This window comes from Notothenia coriiceps, unplaced genomic scaffold (assembly GCF_000735185.1).
Source record: "Notothenia coriiceps isolate Sejong01 unplaced genomic scaffold, NC01 NC01_scaffold00005786, whole genome shotgun sequence".
NCBI classification, from domain to species: Eukaryota; Metazoa; Chordata; class Actinopteri; order Perciformes; family Nototheniidae; genus Notothenia; species Notothenia coriiceps.
In genome coordinates this window covers 212,799-238,529 of record NW_011338487.1, presented here as the reverse complement: position 1 = coordinate 238,529, position 25,731 = coordinate 212,799, and the positions used below count along the sequence as shown (strand labels likewise).

Genomic DNA, 25,731 nt, shown 5'->3' with positions numbered 1-25,731 from the left:
CAGTCTCAGGAGCTTGTGCCTCTTCGGGGGTGCTAGCAATTAACCTATAAACGTTATCGTTTACTTTCTCCGTCTTTATATGTAGATATTACTTTTCTCCGTTAATCTCCGTCACGTTGTTTCCAAAGCAACGACAACTTCCTGTCAACAGCGCTACCTCTCCTTCAAAATAAAAGTATGTCCATAAATAGGAAGCCAAGCCAAATTACACTTAATACAACTGCAACAAAAATAACAAACACAATGCGATATCCTTTTCAATTTCAAAGAACACAAATTGGGTTACATTAACAAATAACTATAAAACAACAATACTGTAGAATAACAAAATGAATGCCGTGAATACACCGAAATACACGTGTTGGCATCAGCACTTTTGAAACAGGGCTGAAACAGGGGATTACGGGATGCTACACTGATACTGTTTGGTATTTCGAGTCAAACACTTCAGACACATGTTTTGTATATATCTGAGACCTATAATATATTGATGAAAAACAGTATAATTGGGGACCTTTAACTCGCTGTCCCTCATTGTAATTTTGTTTTACTGCCAATATCAATGCATTCAATTGCAATGTGTACTGTGTCCCCAGATGAGCGCGCAGTAGCTTCCTCAGACTATGACAGCACCTACGACAGCACCTATGAGACCAACCACAGTGACAGCAGCGACTTTGCACAGAATGATGAGGAGGGAGAGGGAGGCAAGAAGCAGCCTGAAGCCAGGGAAGGTTGCAGGGAGTATCTGGCAGAGGGAATCGTTCTTCACCCACTCCTGTCATCACCAGAGGTAGGCCGTCAGAAAGGGCTGATTGGGTAACAGGAACAACAAAGTCTCAATTGTCTCTTATGAGCTCAAATGCTTCAAATCCCTCAAAAAAACTATGAGAAAAAGAAGAAGATGGATCATTTCTTTCTTAATAAGAATGTTGAAATGATACAAGTTATTTTACTCTACCTGACAGGACACGCCAGTCTCTGCCCAGGAGCCTCTGGCGGTGTCTGAGCTGGAGCCTCTCTTGTGTCAAATCAACAACTGGAACTTTCCTATTTTCAGTCTGATGGAGAAGACCAATGGCAAGACAGGCTGCATCCTTAGTCAGGTAAATCACTTATTGATGATGAAATGTTGAAACACTTAAAAGATTTCTGAGATGTCTATACCGATTCAATTAAGGGGGACTCTAATTTTAGGACTGTTTCACATGTATGCAATTAACAGCTTGGTGTAGAAGTAACATTCGCTGTAAAGGCAGTGGGAAGACATATTTTCCATCTGTTCCAAAACATTTTTTGTCATCGCCGATTCTCAACCTTTCTTTAACAAAACATGTGCTATGGACAGAGGACTACTTTCAAACCTTTATTTAACCAGGTAGGTCCCATTGAGATCATTGATCTCTTTTTCAAGGGAGACCTGCAGCAAATAGGTTACAACATGAAACATAAAAGAACATCAAACAATAAAGGACATCATATTTACAGGGCTACATTTACATACTGTACAGCGACATTGACAAGTACCAACAGTATCAAGTATCATTGCACCTATCCAAGCTTTAAAAACATGCAGTGGAACCAAATTGCTCAGTTTCAATTCTTTTTGAAGACCGTTCCAAGCTAGAGGAGCTGCGCACATAAAAGCTTTCGTACCTAAGTCAGTCCTTGCACTTGGCACATGTAACAAGACCACATCATGTGATCTCAGGCAATAGCTACCTGCAACTCTCTGTGTGATCAGAGAGCAGATATAAGACAGGAGTTTACCCAACATGGCTTTATATATGAACATGTACCAGTGACTGAGCCTCCGTACAGGAAGTGAAGGCAACCTGCCCTGGCATACAGAGCACAGTGATGAGTAAGAGCTTTACAGTTAGTAACACATCTCAGTGCACTGTGATAGGCGGCATCTAACTTGTTCAGGTACTTCTGAACCTCTATTAAATATGACTCACAGTATGTTTTCCTTGTTTCATACTCCAGGTTTCCTATAAGCTCTTTGAGGACACAGGTCTATTTGAGACCTTCAGAATTCCTGTACGAGAGTTCATGAACTACTTCCATGCTTTGGAGAACGGATACAGGGTCATCCCTTGTGAGTGGAAGATTTTCATGTTTATTAAATTAAGTGAATTATTGATGTCGAGCATTACTTTTATCAGCCACAAGGGGGATGTAGTGCCTTGTTAAAGTGATTTGAGAACAGGCCTTGTTTCTGCTTTAGTAATTTATGGTTTGCTCTTATACTTGACAGTTGGCAGACATATCAAGTCACAAGATGATCATATCTAATTAACTATGTGTTTATGTCAATTCATATTGAAATGGAATATGTAGCTGATGGGTAGCATGAGCTTTTAAAATGGTTTTACAGCATCTAAAATCCTTATGTTTCTAAAATAAAGTACAACTATATTTATACATTATGCAATTATCTTTAGGAGGTCTACATGGTTTAGATTTTCTCTTCCCTATGAAAACCGGGAAAATAGTGCCTGCAATGTGTACTGCTTTTGCAACATATACCTAATATTTTACAAATATATATTATAAAAGAGCAAGCCTAACACTGCTGACTGCAATCAATCGTATCAGTCCCTTTTTAAAATGTGTTTTACCCTCCCCAGATCATAACCGGATCCATGCCACTGATGTGCTCCATGCTGTTTGGTACCTCACCACTCAGCCGGTACCGGGCCTGCCGACCCTGCTGACTGAGAATGGGATACTCACTGGTGAGGAATTTTAATGCATGCGGTTTTAAGAGCAGGCCTGCACAATATGTTCCCCATAAGGTCCAGATGTTTGTAAGTATAATAAATTGCTGACCCATGCCATTAGGAGCAGTGGGCTGCCATTATGTACGGCGCTTGGGGGGAGCAGTGTGGGGAACGGTGCCTAGCTCAGGGACACCTCTGTAGCACTTGGACTTTCGGGGACTTGAACTGGTGACTTTTCCCGTTTCAAGCCAAGTCCCTATGACTTTGCCACCACTGCCAGTTGATCTCTTGTGTCCAGATAAATCATGTAATACATGCTGTAACATGTTGCATATTATTTCACACACATTCACAGAGGTAGGCTTACGAAACAAAACTAAACTGAACATGCACACATTGTTTACAAAAGACAGACAAACAGACACAGTATGTTGATAATGTCCTTCCGATTAAAATAATAGTAGCTAGGTGAAATTAGTAAAAATTATAAATTTGCCTCAGGGGTTTTAAAATGTGTAAAGGCTGTACACCGTTTAATTGTTGTTTGCTGTACAGTATAGCAAAACACACCCTCTGTCCTTAGCCCCTTGCAGTGGACAAATATAAACTCCCCCTCAAAAAAACTAAAAGGTATTAAGAAAATCCAAGAGGCGGAGGAATCCCTCTCCCAGGAGAGACAGACTTGCAATAGATATTGTGCGTTTAGAATAAGCAACTTAATAATCCCAACATAGACAATCCATATGAAAAAAATAACATTGTGAACTTACTTACATTGTGAAAAATAAAAGTTGTCTAACAGCTTTTCGCTGCTGCCAAAAATAATAACGTGGGCTCCAAGAAGGACCAAGGCAACAGGCGCAATCCAGACAGCCATTTAACACGACAACCTACAAGACGAATAATGAGGTGTAACTAATAAGGGGGAATCATTCGAGCACACAGCACCATCAGTGACTGGAGTGTGAGCTTTGTTTCTTTTTGCTCGTAGACCCAGAGAATGGCATTTCTCCTGGTGCCACAGGCTTCCTGGTGTCCAAGATGAACTCTGTGCTGGAGGACGGTTACAGCTCCCTGGCTGGCCTCATCCCTGGCCTGGAGCTCATGGCCCTCTATGTAGCTGCTGCAATGCACGATTATGACCATCCTGGAAGGACTAACGCTTTCCTTGTAGCTACAAGTGCACCGCAGGTAAGACTGGCTCTGCGCAACAGCATAAAGTAGAGCAAGCTGTTATAAAAAACGTTTGCTTTGAACTCAATAAGTCAATGTGACAACCTGTCCTATATGTGAAAAACATGTATTTCATGAAGGTAATAATTTTCATTAATAATAGTTATTCAACAACCTAGGGGGAATATGCCATAAAAAATAGTTATTATTATATTATATTTGAACATATCAATATTAGCTTATTGCAGTGCCAACCAGATAATGAATAAGCTCTATCCATTACAATATCAAGTCAATATCAATACCACAATTCTCATGGTGAAAAACACTAAAGTCTTATATAACAAGACAGCATTTTATTTCACCTTCTCCTCTTGGTCTTCCACTGTAGGCTCTTCTGTACAATGATCGTTCCGTCTTGGAGAACCACCATGCAGCTTCAGCGTGGAACCTCTTTATGTCCCGACCTGAGTTTAACTTCCTGGCAAACCTCGAACATGTGGAGTTCAAACGCTTCCGCTTCCTAGTTATTGAAGCCATCCTGGCCACTGACCTCAAAAAGCACTTTGACTTCCTTGCAGAATTTAACGCTAAGGTAAAAAATCTTTGAAATAACCTCTCAGATTGTCTTGAAACTAAGGGATTTCATAACAGTTTTAACACAAACCATCCTGTGCACATCTCCCTAGGTAGGTGACGAAGGAGTTTCCGGTATTGATTGGACCAACGAAAACGACCGGCTGCTGGTGTGCCAGATGTGCATCAAGCTGGCTGATGTCAATGGACCGCTGAAGTGTAAGGAGCTGCACCTGCAGTGGACAGAGGGCATCGTCAACGAGTTCTACGAACAAGTATGCTAAAATATCCCTTACAATTCTCTTTTTAAAAGTTACACATTGATTGGTGGAAGTGTACTTTACCAAGTACAGTAAGTTCTAAATACTACCTACTGGTAACAAATTGCAAAGACGTTGCTAGGAAGATATATAAAATCTGAACAAAATTATATTTTTTCTAGGAAAAGGTCCCTGTGATGTCATAAAGGGTTTGTGGACTAGGTTAGGAGGCCCCTAGTATGTCATTTTTGCTATTGCCATCTTAGTTTTGCATTAAGGATGGAACAGGGTGGAGCAAAATAAAACCAAATGCTGGAAAATGTTTACAAATACATTCCTGGACTAATAACACACTGTAAAGGGTTATAAATTGAAAGTAGGAAACAAGGAGGGCAACCAGATTGGACAACATAGTGGTAAAAAAAAAGGTAAAGCATATGCTGCTTAATGCTCTAGTTTACTACAAATGGGATCACATTTTTTAAATGAACATCATGCGTTATTGACGAAGACTTGAAACTAGCAATTGAGATCATAAACTCGTCAGAATTTATTTTACTTGGGTGAGCAATTAAACAACAATATATATTTTTTAATCTGCTACTATAAATTCACATTGGCCACCTTAAGCTGTTGACCATTCCAGACCAATTCCTGCTGTAGCTGCAGATCCTTTGAGTGTAGAGAATTGAATAATAGTGCATTTTATTTTCAACATCTCAAGTGTACCTTTCTCAAGCGTACAAGGTCACAGATACAAAAAAGACCCAACTCTCCTTGCCGACCCCAGTCACCTTATGTTCAGTGAGTTCAGGTTGCAATCTGGTTGCAGAAATGTTCTCCCAAGATGTCGGACCAATAGATTGAAGAATCCATTAGTCCCTGTTTCTATGTGTTTGTATGCTGATTAGTCTGTTGACTGTATAACTGCTGGCTCAGCAACAAATTGGCCCTCAGGAACAGTGTTGGGCAAGTTACTTCCAAAATGTAATATATTACATATTACTTATTACTCTCTTTTGAAAGTAATAAGTTACATTACAATATTACTGTCTCTGAAATGTAATGAGTTACACTACTTTAGTTACTTTTTAGTTACTTTCACCAAAATAACCGCAAAAGAATAGCTAGGTATTTTAAATGCTAAAATGTAGTTTAGTGCAGCTCATTATGCATCCAGTGAAGGGCAATGTGGCATAGCATAACAACTGTGTAGGCCCTTAAGGCTACTAACAACTTGTATTACACNGTTAAAGTTAGACGAATACAAACAAATGTTTTCTGTAAATAAAATGCAAGGGAAGGTAAGATAATTGTTCTTATTCCTGAGGGCCAATTTGTTGCTGAGCCAGCAGTTATACAGTCAACAGACTAATCAGCATACAAACACATAGAAACANGCTCAGTAACGCAGTTACAACACATTTTAACCCGAAATTAAATGGTGTTTTGTTTTTTAAGAATGTACTAACATAGCGAGACATTCCGACACCGGACAATTTGTCCGGTGTCGGAATGTCTCGCTATGTTAGTACATTCTTAAAAAACAAAACACCATTTAATTTCGGGTTAAAATGTGTTGTAACTGCGTTACTGAGCATTGTAACGGGTAATATATTACCCACATTTCATTAGTAATGCGTTACATTACTTCGTTACAGCAAAAAGTAATATATTACTGTAACTCCGTTACTTTTGTAACGCGTTACACCCAACACTGCTCAGGAATAAGAACAATTATCTTACCTTCCCTTGCATTTTATTTACAGAAAACATTTGTTTGTATTCGTCTAACTTTAAAATCCCTTAAAACTTTAATGCTAATCAACATTTATGAATAAAAAAACAACATATTTGGTATTTTTTCTCAAGGTCAGAAATAACATGCATCATAAGGACTGAGTGGGTGATGTTTTATCAGATTTGATTGACAGTCAGCAAAAAGCCAACCAACTCTTATCCGACTCTTGGAATTGTGTTACAATATTTCCAAGGATAAAGCGATAGATGTTGCTTCCTAGAAGCAATTCAGCTTTTTGCTCACCTCTTATAGAGTGAGGTCAGGGACAACTGCATAACAGCATCTCTGCAGATGATAGTAATTTGCTTTCTCGCTCAAGGACCTTCCGCCAAGTGCTTTACTGTATGTGCGAAACTGGAAGTTCCCTGCAAACAGAAATCAAATCAAGTTTTATTTATATAGCACATTTTTAAAACGATTTTTGGTTTTGGAAATAGAATAGTCAAAAGACTTGTCTACTAGCTCATGAATTTGTTAAGAGACCACTGTAGATGGATGCATGGCAACATATCCTGCCCTTAACCAACAGTGCGTCTCATTGGTCAGTTCAGTAAGTGCCAAGCAAATCGCCAAAGACTTAAATAAAGCTATTTTTTGCTTTGCATTAAAGAAGGTAAAGGTGCAAACAAATATTTCTTTCACTTTTATCCCTAATATTTATTCAACTCGAAATGAAAAAACATATTTGTATGTAGCCTATACAACGATTTATTATCACAATGCTTCTCAATCAGCCAACTGACTCAATATTTGTTTATTTTGTCCATTCTTAATAAAAATGTTTGTGTACAATCATATTTGAAAACCAGGAAAAAAATCTAGAAAAAAAATCATAGCTTTGCTTATTTCTGAGGAAGACTTCCTCCCTCTGATGTGTTTCTGAGTCTTAGCTTATCTCAAACCCTCTGGTCAATTCACGGAATAGCTTTGAGAAATATGTATGTCTTTTGAGGGACTGCGTATGTTTTTCTCTTCAGAACAATGGATGGCCTAAATGAGTCATCCTTGAAAGCACTCATCCGCAGTCACAGAGAGAAGGATCCCAGGGATGGATTGACACAGACACACGCACATATTATGCACACACAAATGTACACACATACGGACCGCTTTAAATTCAAAATATCAGCAATTTCTTGTTATGATATGAACAATCCTCTCTCTCTCTCTCTCTCTCTCTCTCCCCACCTACTATAAATATACACACACATAATCACATAGCGGCCCGTCCACACTACAGCTTCAAAATAAGCTTGCCGGCGGGCGTGTCTGAAGCTCGACCAACAACCAATCACATGAATCTCCCGCCCCTGACACACAAGCAGCGGTTTGATTGGCTAGAGCTTGTACTGGCATACGATTTGATTGGCTGACGCTTCCACCGAAAGCTTCAGAAGCTTCAAAAGTTGAACATTGCTCAACTTTTGCAGCCTGAAACGCCAGGAAAGCTCCGCTCTGCTACCCACAATTCAGTTCGGCGAAAAGCGAGGCAACGTGACGTCACCCCATTCAAAGTGAATGGGCAGACGCGTTGGAAACCGTTTTTGAAGCTGTCGAAGCTGTAGTGTGGACGAACACGAACCACTAGTACAGCACACTGATGCCATACAAGTTCAGGTTTCCATAGCAACGGGAGCTCTTGCCCCTCTGTCCCCCTATACTGAAGCGCTTTAAAAGCCCCGGCAAAAAGAAAACCAACACAAAAGCTCAGCAAATGACTGACACAATGTATGTCACATCAACAGAAGCCATATAACATAAGACTGTGCAACATAAATCTAAGCCATATTTATTATCAAGAAATGTCAAAAATGGAAAAGACCACTATAGGAAAATCTCTTTATTAAAAACTGTAACTGTGTGTTTGTGTGCATGTAATGTTTTCCATTACATTAATGTTTAATCCATTCAGTGCATCTGACATATTTTCCATGTTTGTACCCTCCTAGGGTGACGAAGAAGCGAGTCTGGGCCTTCCCATCAGCCCTTTCATGGACCGGTCCGCTCCACAGCTCGCTAAACTGCAGGAGTCGTTCATCACTCACATCGTGGGGCCTCTGTGCTCCTCCTACAACTCTGCTGCTCTTATGCCGGGACGCTGGGTTGACCCCCCTGAGGGAGAGACAGATGCAGAAGAGGCGAAGGAGGGACTCGATACAGAAGAGGAAGAGGAGGAATCAGCAGATGAGGACACATCAACAAGTTCTGAGAACTCCCGTATGTCAACCTCTGTAAAATAATACAGTCTGTCTCCGTCATGTTTTAATACAAATTGTTTTACTCACATTTATTGGAAGGTATTTGTACCCCATAGCCACTTCATACAACTGTGATGTACTTAGTTAGAATGCCTACAGAGATTGTAAAATTGCATTGTTTGTTATTTAGCTAACATATTAAACGGCCCATTTGGCATTTTGTGATATAAAAGGATTTGCTTTCTTACTGAGATTTAGATTAACGGATTGATACGACTTGTATTTGTCTTTGATAATATGGAGCTGGAATCAGGAGACATTTTTCTTGGTTTTGCATAATGACTAGGAACGGGGAAAAACAGTTAGTTTAACTTTCATTGTTGCTATGATAGCCAGACAACGAGAGGCAACTTCAAGCAGTCACTGGCCACACATTTACATTTTACATTTAAGATGTTGCATGTATTTGACGAAAGAGCGCTTTAGAGATGATGCTTGTGGACTTTTACAAACTTTAAACATTGTCAATGCGGTTTTTCCCTATTTGCTCTATTTATGCTAAGCTAAGCTGAGCTAACTGTCTCCAGATTTTGGCTAACATTTAATGTTCAAGCAGATTGCATCAGTCCTGTATTCTATCTTTTGGCGAGTAAGCAAGGTCAGCTTTTCCAAGAGTTTGTCTAACTGTTGACTTTGTCTCTGACAGAGCGACAAGAAACCAACAAGGTGAGCAGGAGGAAAGTGTTTTGCCAGATAACACAGCATATTCTGGAAAACCATGAAATGTGGACAAGAGTCATCGCTGCAGAAGCTCAGGAGGAAGCTCAGAAAGAGGAGCCAAACTGCATCAGCAGCCCCACTGATCCAATCACAGCCATTCACGAGGAAGAGGAAGAGCTAGCAAGCAAGGAGGAGGAGTCAACTGACGGCCTCGATGAAAGGGAAGAGATACCGGCTATAGAGGAAGAAGAAATCTTTCCACAATCAGAGACTTCGGGGGAAAACGATAAGGAACCAGAGTGATATTATGAACTTTGTCTTCCTCGTTAAACCAGGAATCTGAACGTTGTCTAAACATTCGTATTTCTTTCATAACTAAACTCTTGATATGGTAGCCAGCACATCACTTCGACACAACACTGTAGAAGATATCTGGGGTAATATGTGCCTAACAAAAACCTGGGTTTGAGGACAGGGATTATGCATGCCCAGTTTATCTGTTGAGGGAAGAGAGGTGCAATGAGCAAAAGAAAAAAAAAATATTAGGACTCTAGGCCTACTTGTTTTTGCTCTAGTGTTTGATTTAGTCTGGATCGGCTGCCCTCACCCAGGCTGCCCGTCCCACTACAGGCTAACCACGCAGATTCACAGATTCATTCCACCAGTGAGTAATACACTGTCACAACCCCCCCCCCCCCCCCCCCCCCCACCTTGTTGTTGCACCCACAGCACACTGTGGAGCCACCCAGCTGGTGGAGGATGTGCAACAAGTCCCTTCTCCGTGAAGACAATGGGATGAAAGCCAGGGAAAAGGCTGTGTCCATTGGGGCTCAGCCGTGTGGATTTGAGAGGGAGACGGGGATAAAGGCCCAGTTGTAGTACATTGTGAATACGGACATACACTCACACAAGCTTCACACACGCACACAATGCTACTGTAGAATCACATTCCATTCTCGGAACAGATAAAAGTTTAACAAAGAACCCTGTTGCTCTAAAAGCTTTATTCTCGCTCAAGGAAAAACATACACAACAAGGGTTTTGTTCATATACTACAATGTTTGTCCGCATGTTCTCTCCCTGTGTTTTCTTACAAAAGTAAGCCCAGCACATCTTCACGTTTCAAAGCCACACAACTCAGGAAGGCAGAAACCCATAGAGAAAAAGTGGCCTGGACAGGACCTGTAGCTTCCTTGTCCTTTACTTGCCGCTTTTACAAGATCTTCTTTCTATGCTGTTTGTGATGCTTTTGAACTACTCAGACACGTGGTGCCCTTTGTGAAAAACAAAGGTACCACAAGGAAAACAAGGTAATAGATCACATTATACTGTAGAACACAACTCTATTGAATTACTGCTACAACACTGCAGATCATAGTGTTAATTACATCAAAGCAACTTACAAGACACAAAACTAGCTAATAAGGTCATGTGTTTTGTCAAGAAAATATAATTTATATTCAAATGTTATGCCACTTTCTAACTAATGACCAGAATTATTTCTTCTTTGCAATATAATTTATAGCTGGTATGTAGGCCAATTTTTCCCAAAGTAAAGTAATCCAGTAAGCCATAGAGGCCCGGGAAAGAGTTACCTCACAGCTCCAAATCACCAGAGAGGATTAACCTCCATCATACATAAGGAAATCCAGGGGTTGCTGTGTACCCGCTAAAAATGATTCAATCAGAACCAAATCCTTCATTTGTTATGTTGCACCAAATTGTAAAGACCCGTTTTTTTCTAAGCCTTGCTTTAAGGAATAACACAAAACAAGGGTCACAGCTGCATAAATGTCTATTGATAATTAATATATAATATTAGTTAATCCTTTTTAAAGTCAAATTTAGAATTGACGAAGTGTAAAACTGTAATTTTCTGTGATACTGTCAGGGTTTTCTTAACTAACACTGAGGAAATCAAAATATGTTGTACATGTAGTTAATCCTCAAGGAGAGCCAATAAAAAAGAAAAGTTAGAATTTTACCAACACAGGTAAGGAGATACAAGTGGTTTGAAAAAGGCTGTAATTGAAGATGTCTTTTATTCTGCATGGTTTCTTTTTAAAGTAGCATGTAATGGACAAAAAATATAGAAAATATAGAGTTAGAGAATGTTTCGTTGAGATCTTATCATACATAGGTCAGCAGACCTGGATCTTTTTTCTCCATTTGCAGTCCTTACCAATGACACAGTGTATGGCCTAACGAGGTGTCTTTGCTCTCCTTTGATGTTCTCAGAGAATGAGACTGGTGGCGATGGAGAAGAGTGTGAACACGGAGAACAGCCTTAGTAATGAGACTTAGTAATGAGAGAGGAAGGAGGAGAGGGAGAAGCCTTTTAGCCTGACTTGTAGCTGCTTATGACAAGTCAATGGGGGGTCTTAGATCCCTTTCACATTTCAGTAGATTCCTCTAGATGTAACCCTTTGAAGATGAGCCAGTTTGGTCGGATTCCAAATCATGTGATGATATACGTCTCCAAGTCTGCAAAATGTATTACACAGATACTCAGTACAGTGTATTTGATCTGACATTGGCAAAGCTATACGCAGCACTGGGGATTCAGGTTCAGAGATTTATAGATGCTTTGTGTCTTCACTTACTGATGTGTAGCAGCAGTCAATGTGTCAAAATTGCAAAGTGAATTCATGCACACTTTAACACAATTTAAAGACTTTTGGGAATTTCGACAGCACTTTTGGTAGAAGCTGCCTTAAGGTTTGCTCAGGAGGCTGATAAATCACAGCGTGTATCTGAGGGGCTCGTTAACAGAGGTATTTCAGTTCATTGATATGTTATTTTTCTTCAGCTCTGTAGCAGGTAGGGAATTTGCAAGAATGCAGTCGTGGAATCTCTGAGGCAACATAAAATGCCCAGGAGAATTGTGATTAGTTCATTCACAGAGCATTAGATAGAAATGCAAACATCCTCTAAGGATACCAATTATACTTAATGAAATGAAATTATTTAAATCCACTGGACAAAACCAGACCAAGCAATCTATTGAATAGGCTTGTTTGCAGACACTATCGAAGTTTTTTTCTGGCTGAACTTGCCCTACTGTGACCCAATTTTTTAAATCAATTAGAGTTTTACTAACTTTAATACTGTCTAAATCCTCAGCTGTATCCATTGCACTGTTATCAAAACGCCCATTGTGCAAAAGAGGCTTCAACTCTGCAACCTAATGCCCTTGACTGCATATTTCTTTTGCACAGAGAAGGGTGCAATGGTGAGATTTCTTTCACTGCTATAAAAAAAGAAAGCCTGTGCTCGTCGATGCCTGAGCATATTGTTAGTGTTTCAGATCCAGCTGAGAGGAAAGAAAACCAGGTTTATTTATTGTAGCACTTTTTAACAACAGGGAAGTTTGAGGTTATTTGTAAAAGACATATTATGCCTCAAAAAAAGAAAAACAAGTATATACAAAAAGACACATTTGAATGAATAAAATGAAATGAAAGATAAAAAAGCTTGAACAGAATAAAAGAAAAGTTTCGAACTCAGTGCTGCTTCTCCATGTTTAGTTCTGACTTTGGGGACGGTAAGCAGACCTGACGCTTCATGACGGAGCAGAAGATAAGGCTTTTATTTTGGCCCTAAAGCCATTCGGTGCTTTATAGACCAACAAACAAATAGTAAATTCCTTGACACACAGGAGGCCAGTGTAGCAATCTGAGAGCTGATGTCGTCTCTTGGTTTTAGTGAGGACTCAGCGTTCTGAGGCAATGCAGACGTCCGATCGATCCAATTCTACATCCTGCTGAGACGCAAACCTTTTATTTTTTATATAATCTTATAGTGATATCAGAATGATTTGGTAATTTTCTTAAGGCGGATTTCAAAATGTAGGTCTGACTCCATGACTACACTTTTGAGTCCATTATTTCAGACATTTATATTTTCAGTCATTTTTTAGTTGGCGAACAATTCCATGTAGTTTCTCTTATAAAACTTTATCGGAAGTCCTTCCAGCGTTGCTAAATTACCCCCAGCATTGAAGTGGCTCAGTCCATAATGAAAGGAGCAAATGTTGCTTGGCAACAGAAAAAAAGGAAAAGAGAAAGGGGTTATCAGACCCCTGAACAATGTACGTCTTAGCTGCCAAAACGTGCAGCAGTGTGTTTTTAGTATAGCAAGTTGACTTATATTTACATGTCCCTTGCTGGACCTTATGTCTTCCAATAGCCTGTCCTTGCATTGGCTTCTCATGATAAGTTTATCTGTAGTGGTGAGAATGATCTGCACACCAGCTGATACACAACTAAGGCAACCTAATGGGTCTTTTAGTTGACCCTTTTTGAAGATCTGTAGCTATCAAATTTCAGCTTAAAATGACATAAACTGTAAAAAGCCTCCTGTAAACAACAGGATGACGAATGAGCTATTGCTCCATGCACTGTAAATACGCGACGCACCGTATAGTATATATCGAGGCCTCACTTGCAATCTATTGTGCATACTCTTGCAATGGATTTTTTCTTATATCTCACATTTGCACCATCCCATGCCTACTTCTGTTTTGGAATTTGTAGATTTTCTCCCACTCCTTTCCCTTTATTATCCTGAATTCCAACTGATCAGAGAATTCAAAGCTCACTCGGGATCCAGTTAGTCAAAATAGATGCTTCCCTTCCTCTGATCTCCCTTTCCAGCCCTGCCTCACTAACTGTATACACTGCAGTGCAGCAATCAAAGAGACGGAATCAAAGCTGTGATAGAGTTTGTGGTCACTATTCTTTTTGTTAACAATCTGAAGCTGTTTGTTGCCATTGAGGTTTTTTTTTGTCAGACATAAGGAAGGGTTTCCTCAAATCTTAAAGAGTAGCTTTCTTCATCTTCGTTGGCTGGTTTAATAAGTGTCTTGTGAAATGTAAAGTAGGCTACGCATGATTAAGTGAAACGTTTTAAAACACTGGTAGGATCCCAGTTTTGCAGTAACTTTAACCCAACTCTGCAGTGATGTCATGGTGCACTGACACACCTTGAATTACACTTGTACATTACTATTACATGTCATTTGTTAGACGCTTTTATCCAAAGCAACTTACATACATTCAGTACTGTGGACAATCCCCACAGGAGCAATTTGGGGTGAAGTGTCTTGCCCAGGGACACAACGACATGCTGACTGCAGTGGGACTCGAACTTGCTACCTAGTGATTCGAAGTCCAGCACACTACCACTGAGCCACAGCCTCCCTCCCCAAATCACTGCAGTGAAAGGTTAAACCACTTGAGGATGATGAGTTGCCCTTTGAGTTTGTTTGACGCCCTTCCTTTTGGCCCTATTAAATATCAACTACCCGCTGGCTCTCAAAATTCTTTATTTTCTTCAGAAATATTCTTGGCAACCAAACATGAAAGCTCATTTTACCATTTTTTTTTTATTATCCGAGTGTCTCTTGGCAACATCAGTGGCCAGAGACATCTCGTTTTACATTGTCTTTGTGTAAAAACTGGTACAAAACAAAGCCAGTATCAGTAGTTTCTTTTAAATAGGGACGAGCAGAAGGCGATTGCTGCACACTGAATTAACTTGTGCAAACCAAAGACACTTTATGAACTTTGTCTTTTTCTGTGATTTGCACAAAAAAGAGCCCTAAAAGGAGCATGTTTCTTGCATCTTCTTATTGTTCAGTGTTATTCAGAGCCTGAGAAGGATGTCTGGATATGCTTATACTTAGTAACAATTGTCATGTACAGACAGGGAAGATTAAAGCATAAGAAACTTTGATGAAGCATTGATCTAACAGACAGGGGCGCCGTAAGGGGGTGAAAAGTTAGGACGATTCTAAGGGCCCGTGACTGACAGGGGCCCAAACAATTTTAGAACATTAAGAAAAAAATGTTTAAGTAACCAATGTGATATCTTTTCATGGTGCCTAAAATCCCTGGCGGCTCCCCTGCTAACAGACGGTGTAGTATTTTTATTTCACTGCATTGTGATAGGCAGCAGTAGCACAGTGGACCTGGCAGACTGTTCTGCTCTCAGACTGAAGCCCTTTCTTTTGATGGTTTGAACCAAAAACATTCCTTTTTGTATTGTTTGTTGTTTCAGCCAATTTAAAGGGGGCTCTGCTCCTATGCCATACCATTTTCACATGTATGTCTATACTCTTTGAATGCTACATTCTTCAGCTTTCGGTGTTCGTTACAGAGGAAACCAAAACAAACTTTTTTTTCATTTAAAGCAACACAAACAAGACTAGTATGATTATTTTTTATTTTCTACTGTATAGCAGGCGCTTCACAGACTCAATTGTTTTCTTCTCACCAGTATCTTGCACTTGTAGCAATACACATGTAGCAATACCTACAGGATGGGACATTGTGTGATTCACCAGTATTTGTTTAAGTGATATATGACATTTTATTTCTAGATATGGTTTGGCTTTGTATGAAACAAATATATTCTGTACAGATTCAAAGTATATTATGAAAAAAAAACTTTTAGAAAAATATTTATTTTTACTGTTTTGTAATTTAGACACAATACTGTAGCTCCTCTATTGCCAGACTTACTGGAAGTGCCTCTCGATAATGTATTACAAATGAACTATACAATATATTGGGATTATTAGAACCTGTCACTAGCAGAGCAGTGTTGATGTTGTAATGTGAATATTGTTGAATAATAAGATTTATAAATGCTGCACATGTGTCTGTCATTTATCCAAGTTTCAGTTGGACTAGGACATTTTTATAACAAATATTGAAATGTATTTTTGAGTCCGGTGGTCAAGAAAAGTCAACTTGTCCTACAGTAAAGCAAAGCCTAACTAACATAAAGCAGCTCCCTGCATTTGGCCTATTTAATAGTTGCTCGGACCATATCTGCTAATGACTTTGTAATAAATAATGATGTTAGATGTTATATTTTCTGCTTGAATGTATGTGTTAGAAGATACGTGTAAGGGAAGTATGGCCAAGTGCAATACAGTAACACTGAGAGCAGTGAGTGTCAACAAAAAACAGCTTCTGCTGCCAACACTGATCCTCATGGCTGTGAAAACAGATTTATTTTCACAGGTTGAGTTTGAAGAGGAGACTGGCTGCATCTGATTTTAAGTGACATCTAATCGGTAAGTCTGTTTGAAGCATGGCGAACACATTACAGTTTGATTACAGTATTCATTGATGGTTTAGAAAGTGTAATAGTTTCTATTGCAATATTTTTTATTAGCTAGCCATGTTTTTGTAAGTATCTTCTCTCTTGTCAAAACCTCGCATTGCATCTTGACTCATGACGGATTTGGGTTTGGGTTACTCTGTTTCTTAAAATAAAGGCAGTCAAAGATTGAATTGGAAGAAATGTATTAATAGTGAGTTTATGTAAAGTCAAGTACAACAGGATTGTATAATTTTATTTAAATCATGTTATACAACATAAGTAACACTTAACTGAGGCCAATATACTTTATTGTATTTAGAAATGTCCTCCCAGTGGAGGTTGCCAATCATTTAATTATCTTGAAGGCTATTAAAAGTTATTGCTTGCTTCTAAGAACACATACAGAATGTCATGAGATGTGAGGGGAAATGTTTAATGTTCACCACATTGTTGCAGTGACTATGACATTTGAATGGTTTGTTTTTCTTGTGCGACTGTGTTTGTAAAGTGTGACTTTTGTAAAGTGTACATTTCAATGAGCAAATTAAGTCTTACTTTTCCAGTATTTCTGGGACCGAGGATTTTAGAAATTGCATATTCTTGTGTCTGGTATGAAGAGAAAGTAATCTCTTTGGTAATCTGGTTTTCATGGAAACTGCCTTCTCTTTGAAGCCCTTTTTATCCGATCAATTTTGCCTCAGCGTTCGGAATTTACCAGTGGGTGAGTTTGAATATCAAAATCCGACATCCTCTTTTTCCATTCACCGGGTGGATTAAGGTTATATGATTTAGGTCTGGATTTGTATTTTGATGTAGACATTTACTCTTTACTGTTTCTCTATCCTACTAATTATGTGCTCTCAGTGACAAACCCCCCCCTCCCATTCAACATTGTTCTGTATCCACAACTACCTCAGAGCTTTATTTTCTCCCCTTCATTAATTCCTTTCTCCCGATAATCCATGCCCTTCTTAGATCTGACCGTGTGACGTCGGTGGATAATGCTCATGCATGGTCTCAAGCATTGTAAGAGAGGCGGAGGGATCACAACTAGCCAACAATCACATCTGCTTTTTTATCTACATGCCTGGACCATTTATTTTTTAAGAGGAGGGTTGAATAGTTTACCTGATGCGAGGGGAAAGTCTAATTCAAATAGACAAAACTGATAAGGACAAGAGCTGCTAGAATTTACGGAGATGTGACACAGCTATCCTTGACTTGCTGCTATTGTTTTTTACTAAGATATGTGGCACATCAGTTATTTATCTCTTGAACCCTCAATATCTTTATTAGAATGATTTGGTCAGTGTGATTACGTATACATTTCAGTGTGTTAAGCAAATGAAAATACGTTTAACCTCACTACTGCAGCACAGAACCATGCCTAATTAGGCTATATGAGTGTCAACTCACACTTTGTCATGTAGTACAAATTACCTATTATCCAAATATAATCGTATTGTATCACTTAGATTTCTATGTAAGGGCAAAAACCATGGTCATACCATTTACTTACACAGAGGAATTAGCAACACCAGATTAAGCAATCGCCTAAATCCGTTTGATCGAGATTAATAACAAAAAATGACTTGGCGTTGTTTTGCTCATTATGCTCCAAAACTCCTTCAAAGGATAATACTATATTTTGCAGTAAGGAAAAAAAATCAATATTATTTTAATAGTACAATTAATGCAAATATATTCCAGATTGGAAAATTAAACTTTAATATAGTTATCAATTGAGCATCCAGTCAAGTTTTCCTTCTGTGTCAACATCAGTGATAATGACCGTTTTAGAGGGGAGGATGCTATATATGTTCAACAGATAATGTTTACTGTGTCATAGTGCCACTGTTTCTGGCCTGGCGTCACCCAAGCCCTTCATATTCCATAGACCACAAGTTACCATAGCAACACAGAACATGCAAGACTGTGTCTAATATGGGGCCGAACAGGATCAGTGGTAAAAAGGGGCAAAGTTTCATATCATTATCCTTTTCTGAAAGGGCAAATATTTTGGAAAATCATAACTATTGTTTAGGTTTAGAAGTCAATGAGATCATCAAAATATGCTTGTTTCTAGCCTTGAGTATCACATTAATAGGCCATTGCTACACAATTCATGCCCAAAAGGGGATACGTCAGGAGAAACAACCAAGCAGTCTGTTATTTTGATCAAAAGTATTGATTCCTCTAGGTTTGAATATTGTTGAAAGCATTTATTTTAGTTAACAGTCTGTCAAAGCGTCTTTGAGTTTTTAGAAAAGCGCTATATAAATGTATTATTATTATTATTATTATTATTATTATTATTATTATAACAGAAATATTAATGAAAGTAGGTTAAACAACTCAACAGCATAAGATAGGTCTAGTAATTATAACTTATAATTACTAGACCTATCTTATGCTTATCCTTTAAGGTATAATATAAAATGNATTGCGTGTAACGTGGTCAGGTTTCGCAGATTGCTATCTGAGCTGCGAGGGTTCGGGTGGTTTGCAGATTGCAAAAACTGGACCCCATGCAGGCCTCTGCCCCCAAGAGGCCTTTTAGTTGAAGGCTTAACCCTTGTGAATCCTTTTAAAAACGATTACTCTGAACACTAACGAGCAAAAATGTCCCGCATCTACAAATAACTGTAATAAAGATACTTATATGGCCTAATGTAATATTGGGTTGTTCCCACTTTCAATTACTTACATCTTTTAACCATTCAGTGCTGATCATAATTATCAAATGTTCCATGCATTTTTATTTTTTGTCGCTAGGGGATTTTTGAAGTCACTTGTGTGGGTGACTCTAGTTAACCCATAATTCACTTTTGGGTCACATTCCTACACGGACCTTGTTTAGTGTAACACCGGAGATATATCGGTGCCAGCTAGAGCTACGCAACGCACTCATCAACTTGACTCTCATCACTGACTACATGCTCCTGAATGGATAATCCCATCCTTAAATACTCCCTCCGCCCTCTCCGACTCTTTCTTACCGGCAAACTACACTGGTGGAAACTGCATTTTCGAGATAGTTTCCGAAAAATTTTTGGAACAAGCCATCTCAGTTGATGGAGAAGATGCTAAGCCTGCTTAGAAGGGGAAGATACCAAAGATTTTTGTTCAATGGAGATGTTTCCTTCAACACTTACCCTCCCCAGGTCCAGACCGGCGTTGGCCAACACACCCATCACGAGCCCCAGCGCGCTGGCCGGAGAAGCCGGTACCGTTTCTCCTGGCTACACGGACCAGTCCCTGGTGCGGAGGCGTTGGCCTGTGGCGCACAGCGGCCCTTCTGCGGGCAAGAAAGCATGGGCGGAGGCCGGACACAGGGTGCCGAGTCGGCGCAAGGATTGGCTTCTAACCATGCACAGTTTCGGGACGATGGGCAAAAAGGTGCAATCGCTCCCATGTACTACAAGCTCCGGCGAAACGGGGTGCCAACGCTCCAAGTAATGGCTCTGAGTGTCGGTGGCACGGGCAGGCTCCCTTTTCTTCAAAGAGACAGTGTTTCACAGGGAACCTGGTTCTGTGCCGACACGGGTGCGGCAGCGGAGTTGTGGTTCCCCCAGCGTCGAGAGAACGACATCACTCGAGGCGGCACGGCCCACGGCTAACAACGGCTAACGGCGGGCCCCATTCCGCAACGTACGGATTACGGCTTATTGTGTTTGTGCATCGTGGACAGCGTTTCAGCTGGGAGTTTGTAACAGCGGACCTTTATTTTTCCTCTCTTGGGTGGATTTTTGTGTGGTCATAGGTTGTTCGTGGACAGTTAAAAAATAAACGTTTAGTGTATGACTTAAAGTTTTCTTCCTCCTGGTGTGCACTAATCGGCAGCGCAGCGTAACGACGGGCTGTCGGGCTCGCTGTCGAGGGAGGAACATTTTCCTCAGACTTTTGGGCCGAGTTTCCTGATCTGTCGCTGCCCACTTTCCTCCCGCGCTAACCCACCAAACATGGCGTGGGCACCACGTCCACCACACAGAGGGGCTTCCAGTCACGCAGGGCCACGACGGTTGAACCCATATCTAAGCTAGCCGTAGTGAGGGGCGGAATCGCAACCATGGAACGCCTGGGGCTCGTCCCACCGCTCAACAGCCCTGGGCCTCTCCCTCTTGCACGTCGTGCCCAAAGCCGAACGATCGGTTACCCGCCCGTGCGGGGATTACCGGCCCGACTCACGGATGCCACTACACCCTGACCACTACGGTGCCGCACATGGGCCAGGAATTTCAGCGCATCTGGCGGCACGAAGGTTTTCTCCAAGGTGACCTGGTGCAGTGGTTACCGGCAGGTGCCCATGCCACCCCCTTGGACATCTTTCAAAACCGGCAGTATAACGCTTTTTGACTCTTAGAGTTCCCTGTCGATCTCTCTCAACAACACAACGGAGGAAGGAGGAAAAGAGAGAGATCGCAGGAACTCTAAGAGTCCAAAAAGCGTTTATTACTGCCGTTTTGAAAAATGCGAGGGGTGCATGGGCACCTGGTGGTATCCACGCACCAGGTCCACCTTGGAGAAAACCTTCGTGCCGGCCAGATGTGCTGAAAAGTCCTGTATGTGCGGCACCGGGTAGCGGTCAGGTGTAGTGGCATCGTTGAATCGGCGGTAATCCCCGCACGGGCGGAAACCGCCGTTCGGCTTGGGCACGACGTGCAGAGGAGAGGCCCAAGGGCTGTTGGAGCGGCGAACGATGCCCAGGCGTTCCATGGTTGCGAATTCCGCCCTCGCTACGGCTAGCTTAGAAGGGTTGAACCGTCGGGCCCTGGCGTAGACTGGAGGCCCCTCGGTGGTGACGTGGTGCTCCACGCCATGTTTGGTGCTGAGCGCGGAGAAAGTGGGCAGCGACAGATCAGGAAACTCGGCTAAAAGTCTGAGAAAAATGTCCTCCCCCGACAGCGAGCCCGACAGCCCGTCGTACGCTGCGCTGCCGAGTGTGCACACGAGAGAAGAAAACGTTAAGGCATCCACTAAACGTTTATTTTTAATGTCCACCAACAGCCCATGAGCACACAAAAAGTCCGCCCCAAGAAGAGGAAAAGAAATGTCCGCTGTTACAAACTCCCAGCTGAAACGCTGTCCACCGATGCACAAACACATAAGCTGTAATCCGTACGTGCGAATGGGCCCGCCGTTAGCCGTTGTTAGCCGTGGGCCGTGCCCGCCTCGAGTGATGTCTTCTCTCGACGCGGGAACCACACTCCGCTGCGCGCCCGTGTCGCACAGAAACAGGTTCCCTGAAACACTGTCTTTGACGAAAAGGAGCCTGCCCGTGCCGCCGATGCTCAGAGCCACTACTGAGCGTCAGCACCTCCGTTTCCCGGAGGCTTGTAGCTGCATGGAGCGATGCACCTCTTTGCCATCGTCCCGAAACGTGCATGGTAGAAGCACTCACCGGTATCCCCTCGCCGACTCGGCGTCGCTGTGTCCGGCCTCCGCCATGCTTTCTTGCCCGCAGAAGGGCCGCTGTGCGCCACATCCAACGCCTCCGTACCAGACTGTCGTGTAGCCAGGAAGAAACGGTCCGCTTCTTCGGCCAGCGCGCGGGGCTCCGTGATGGATGTGTTGGCCAACGCTGTCTGGACCCGGGGAGGTAAGTGTTGAAGAAACATCTCCATGAACAAAATCTGGGTATCTTACCCTCCTAGCAGGCTTAGCATCTTCTCCATTAACTGAGATGGCTTGCCATCTCCGAGGCCCTGAATGTCCATAATTTGGCGGGCTCTTTCTCTCGACGATAAACCAAATGTCTTCAGGAAAAGAGCCTTGATAGCCTCGTATTTGCCGAGGCGTGGGGGTGCTGCGATGAAACCCACTAAGTTGGCTGAAGTAGAAACCCCCAGCGAAGCCACCACGTGGTGGTAATATCTCAGATCTTCGTCGTGGAGATGCTTGCAAGCGAAGTGAGCCTCCACGTGTGCAAACCATGCCTCCGCGGCATGCTCCCAAAACTCCGGCAGCTTAACGAAAACATCTCGTTCAGCCATGTTCAATTTTTTTTTCGGAAACTATCTCGAAAAACTCAGGGTCACCAGTGTAGTGCCGGTAAGAAGGAGGCGGAGTATTTAAAAGGGATTTCCGCTCTTTATTTTCCATCAAGCAATAGTAGTATCAGACATGTACTCAGTGAGGAGAGTCAAGTTAGAGTGCGTTGCTAGCTCTAGCTTGGCAACCTATATCTCCGGTGTTACGCTAAACCAGGTCCGTGTAGGAACTGTGACCCAAAAGTGAATTATGGTTAACTAGAGTCACCACACAAGCACATTTCAACACAAGGCAATTCAAAGTGCTTTAAACAAATGAAAGACATTAAGAGCATTAAGAAACATATTATGAAAGTACATTTAAAAACAGGTAGGCTACAGGCTTAATATTTATTTAAAGGCCAATTCCTCTTTAAACTTTGCATTTTCAGGACTTCATCAACTCCTCTTATTGCTATGGGAGAGGAACAGGTGACTGCGGTCAAGCAAGCCTCCACTTGCGAAAACGCAGTCAAGCCAGTCCGCACGTTTTATTGCGGTGCACGAATACCCTATGCATCCTATGCATCCTATGCATTCCTATGCAACTCACCTCTTCAATCTGGCATTTCATGTGTGATTGTTTTTGTATTATTTGACTTTAACTTTAACTATATATTTATTTTGTTGTTCCTTTCTTCTCTTTTCTTTTTTCTTCACTATTATCTGTAAAGCGTCTTTGAGCACCTGTAAAAGCGCTAACAAATTAAATCTATTATTATNCTGTACCTACCTTACCTTGTCCGCGTTTGGCCCTTTCTGCTTTTTATAAGGAAAAGTGACTCTACGGGAAGGCAAAGTTGACTTTAGGGAGAGTGTGTTGCACACACACACACACACACACACACCACACACACAACACACACAACACACCACCACACACAACACCCACCACACACACCACACACACACACACACACCACACACACACACAACAACACCACACACACACACACACACACACACACACACACCACACACACACACACACACACACACACACACACACACACACACACACACACAATCACCGACACGTTAATTAGGCATAAAATTAACGCTAATTACCAAACGCGGGGCAGCCTGCAAAAAGCTTAACTGATGCAGCAGCGTTGTTAAGTAATATCCTGGCCTCAGCTGAGACTTTTCGAACGCTATCGAACGTGGCCATAACCGGGCCGCAAACGACTGTTGGAGCTGCAAGTGGGAACACCATGGATGGTCAGCTGTCGTCCCTCTTCCCGTCCCGCAACGGCCCACTACAGCTCCCCTTGTAGGGAGAGACTGTGCACCCCGATATCAAGCACAACTCTGCTTTGCTCTGCAATTGATTTAGTGGTGTTGAGGGGAAACAATAAATAAAGATCACAAAAGCATTATAATGGAGAATCATAGATAAGAGACAAAGAGGAAAGATGATAAATGCTAGTCATTTCCGATGTATGACATCTTATTGTGTTACCTGCATTGAGTTTTTTTTAAACTTTTTCTTCCATATTGAAGAATGAAAGCATTTCTTAATCGAATGTATATACACTTTTATTCTACTGCGATCAAGCCAGCCAGCCATCAGCACGTTATATTGCGGTGCGCGAATATCCTATGCATTACGGTAGAGGCCTGGAAAAACTGCCTTCAAAATAAAAGTGCTTACTCGGTCAATAACAAATATACCAAACATATTCATATATACTGGAGATTAAATTAAGAAATATGTACTATATAACGTGATCAATAATAGTTTAAAACAAACTACGTATAACTACCACATTATAACTGAGTGAATGTAAAACTTAAGGAGTTTAAAAATAAAATGCTTTTGAAATCTCATATGGGCCTTCTGTTTTTAGATAAGAATAAATACAAAACTGTCAATCATCAAAGACTTATTTCACTTCAGGGTGATAGCAGGACACCCCACTCAGAGAAAATCAGGACATTCTGGTGTAGAGTTTCAAAATAAAAGACCTTTGAAATCTCTATTATATGAGCTGTCGTCCCACTGTTTTTAGATAAGAATAAAACAAAAACTCTCCTGTATCAAATACTTATTTCACTCCAGGGTGATAGCAGGACACCCCAAATAGTCACTCATTAGGATAAGTCACTCGTTTTTCACAAAACATATACATTGAAAGACATTTTTCTATTTTATTTTTTACATTGAAAAAACCTTGATATAAAATACATTAGTTTTGCATAACATAACATTTTTTAAATTACTTTTAAAATGTTCCAATTTTTTTTCCAGTTGGTTGATGTTGATAAATAGAGACGAGGCACCTCTTCTGTTCAGGGTCAAATTGACCCGTTCACTTAGAATCAAGCCAAATTAGTCATAAGGATTTGTATTGAAAGTATTTTATTCTAACAGCAATTAAGAACGTCTCTTTCACCAGTCATTATATAACAGTGACAGATTAAATGTACGTTGATATAATAATATAACAAACAAATGGTGATGGCATTATGTGTGTGTTCTTTTCCTCTATTACAATCACTAACATGGTCCCCTTGACCAATTACATTCACTGTTTCTGACTACTGGAAATCTACTGAAGGGGTGGAGAGTCCAGTACTGTATATGTGAAATAAAGAAGATGAATATGAGGACTGGAGTGAGAAGAAAGTACTCTTAGAATCTCCATACAATAATACAACGAATACAGTGGTATAACGGCATCAAATCAGAAAATATGCAGGCTTTTCCTTAGACTTAACAGGGACTGTCACAAGCCTAAAATCAAGCTCCCATGCAGGAACAGCCTCTAAATGGTTAAGACAAGTACATTTTCGTGATGCCTTTTTTTCAGTCGGTCACATGCTATCAGTTAATGGCCGAACAACAAAACAAAGTATGTAATTGTGAAGTGTATGAATGCTTAGCTCTGTTTTTGATACTGTGGCAGAAAATTGTAAACTGGAAACGAAAACCTAGTGTTCTGGAAAAGGGCAAATGTCATATGTGTCATTACAATGTTTAGTTGTGTTATAAGTCTTAAGATCTCCAGAACACATACAGGGACTATTGTTTGTGTGTCTGTCTCCCCTCTGCTGGCTGCTGCAGACATGTTTCTGTTTTTGAGCTGAGGATGAGAAGTGGGTCACATGCTTGAATTATCCATTTGCAGGGTT

At 41.0% G+C, this 25,731-nt stretch overlaps 1 protein-coding gene across 1 annotated transcript in view; it reads left to right on the top strand.

Moving 5' to 3' along the window:
- Positions 1 to 14,533, top strand: part of pde3a (phosphodiesterase 3A, cGMP-inhibited) — a 19,988-nt gene extending 5,455 nt beyond the window's left edge. The window contains exons 6-14 of the mRNA XM_010768524.1: positions 597 to 793; positions 969 to 1,106; positions 1,990 to 2,101; positions 2,634 to 2,741; positions 3,718 to 3,917; positions 4,291 to 4,494; positions 4,589 to 4,750; positions 8,486 to 8,753; positions 9,441 to 14,533. Coding sequence (XP_010766826.1) covers positions 597 to 793; positions 969 to 1,106; positions 1,990 to 2,101; positions 2,634 to 2,741; positions 3,718 to 3,917; positions 4,291 to 4,494; positions 4,589 to 4,750; positions 8,486 to 8,753; positions 9,441 to 9,757 — 1,706 coding nt within the window. The 3' untranslated portion in view covers positions 9,758 to 14,533. The remainder of the gene's footprint in view (positions 1 to 596; positions 794 to 968; positions 1,107 to 1,989; positions 2,102 to 2,633; positions 2,742 to 3,717; positions 3,918 to 4,290; positions 4,495 to 4,588; positions 4,751 to 8,485; positions 8,754 to 9,440) is intronic.
- The last annotated feature ends 11,198 nt before the right edge of the window (positions 14,534 to 25,731 follow it).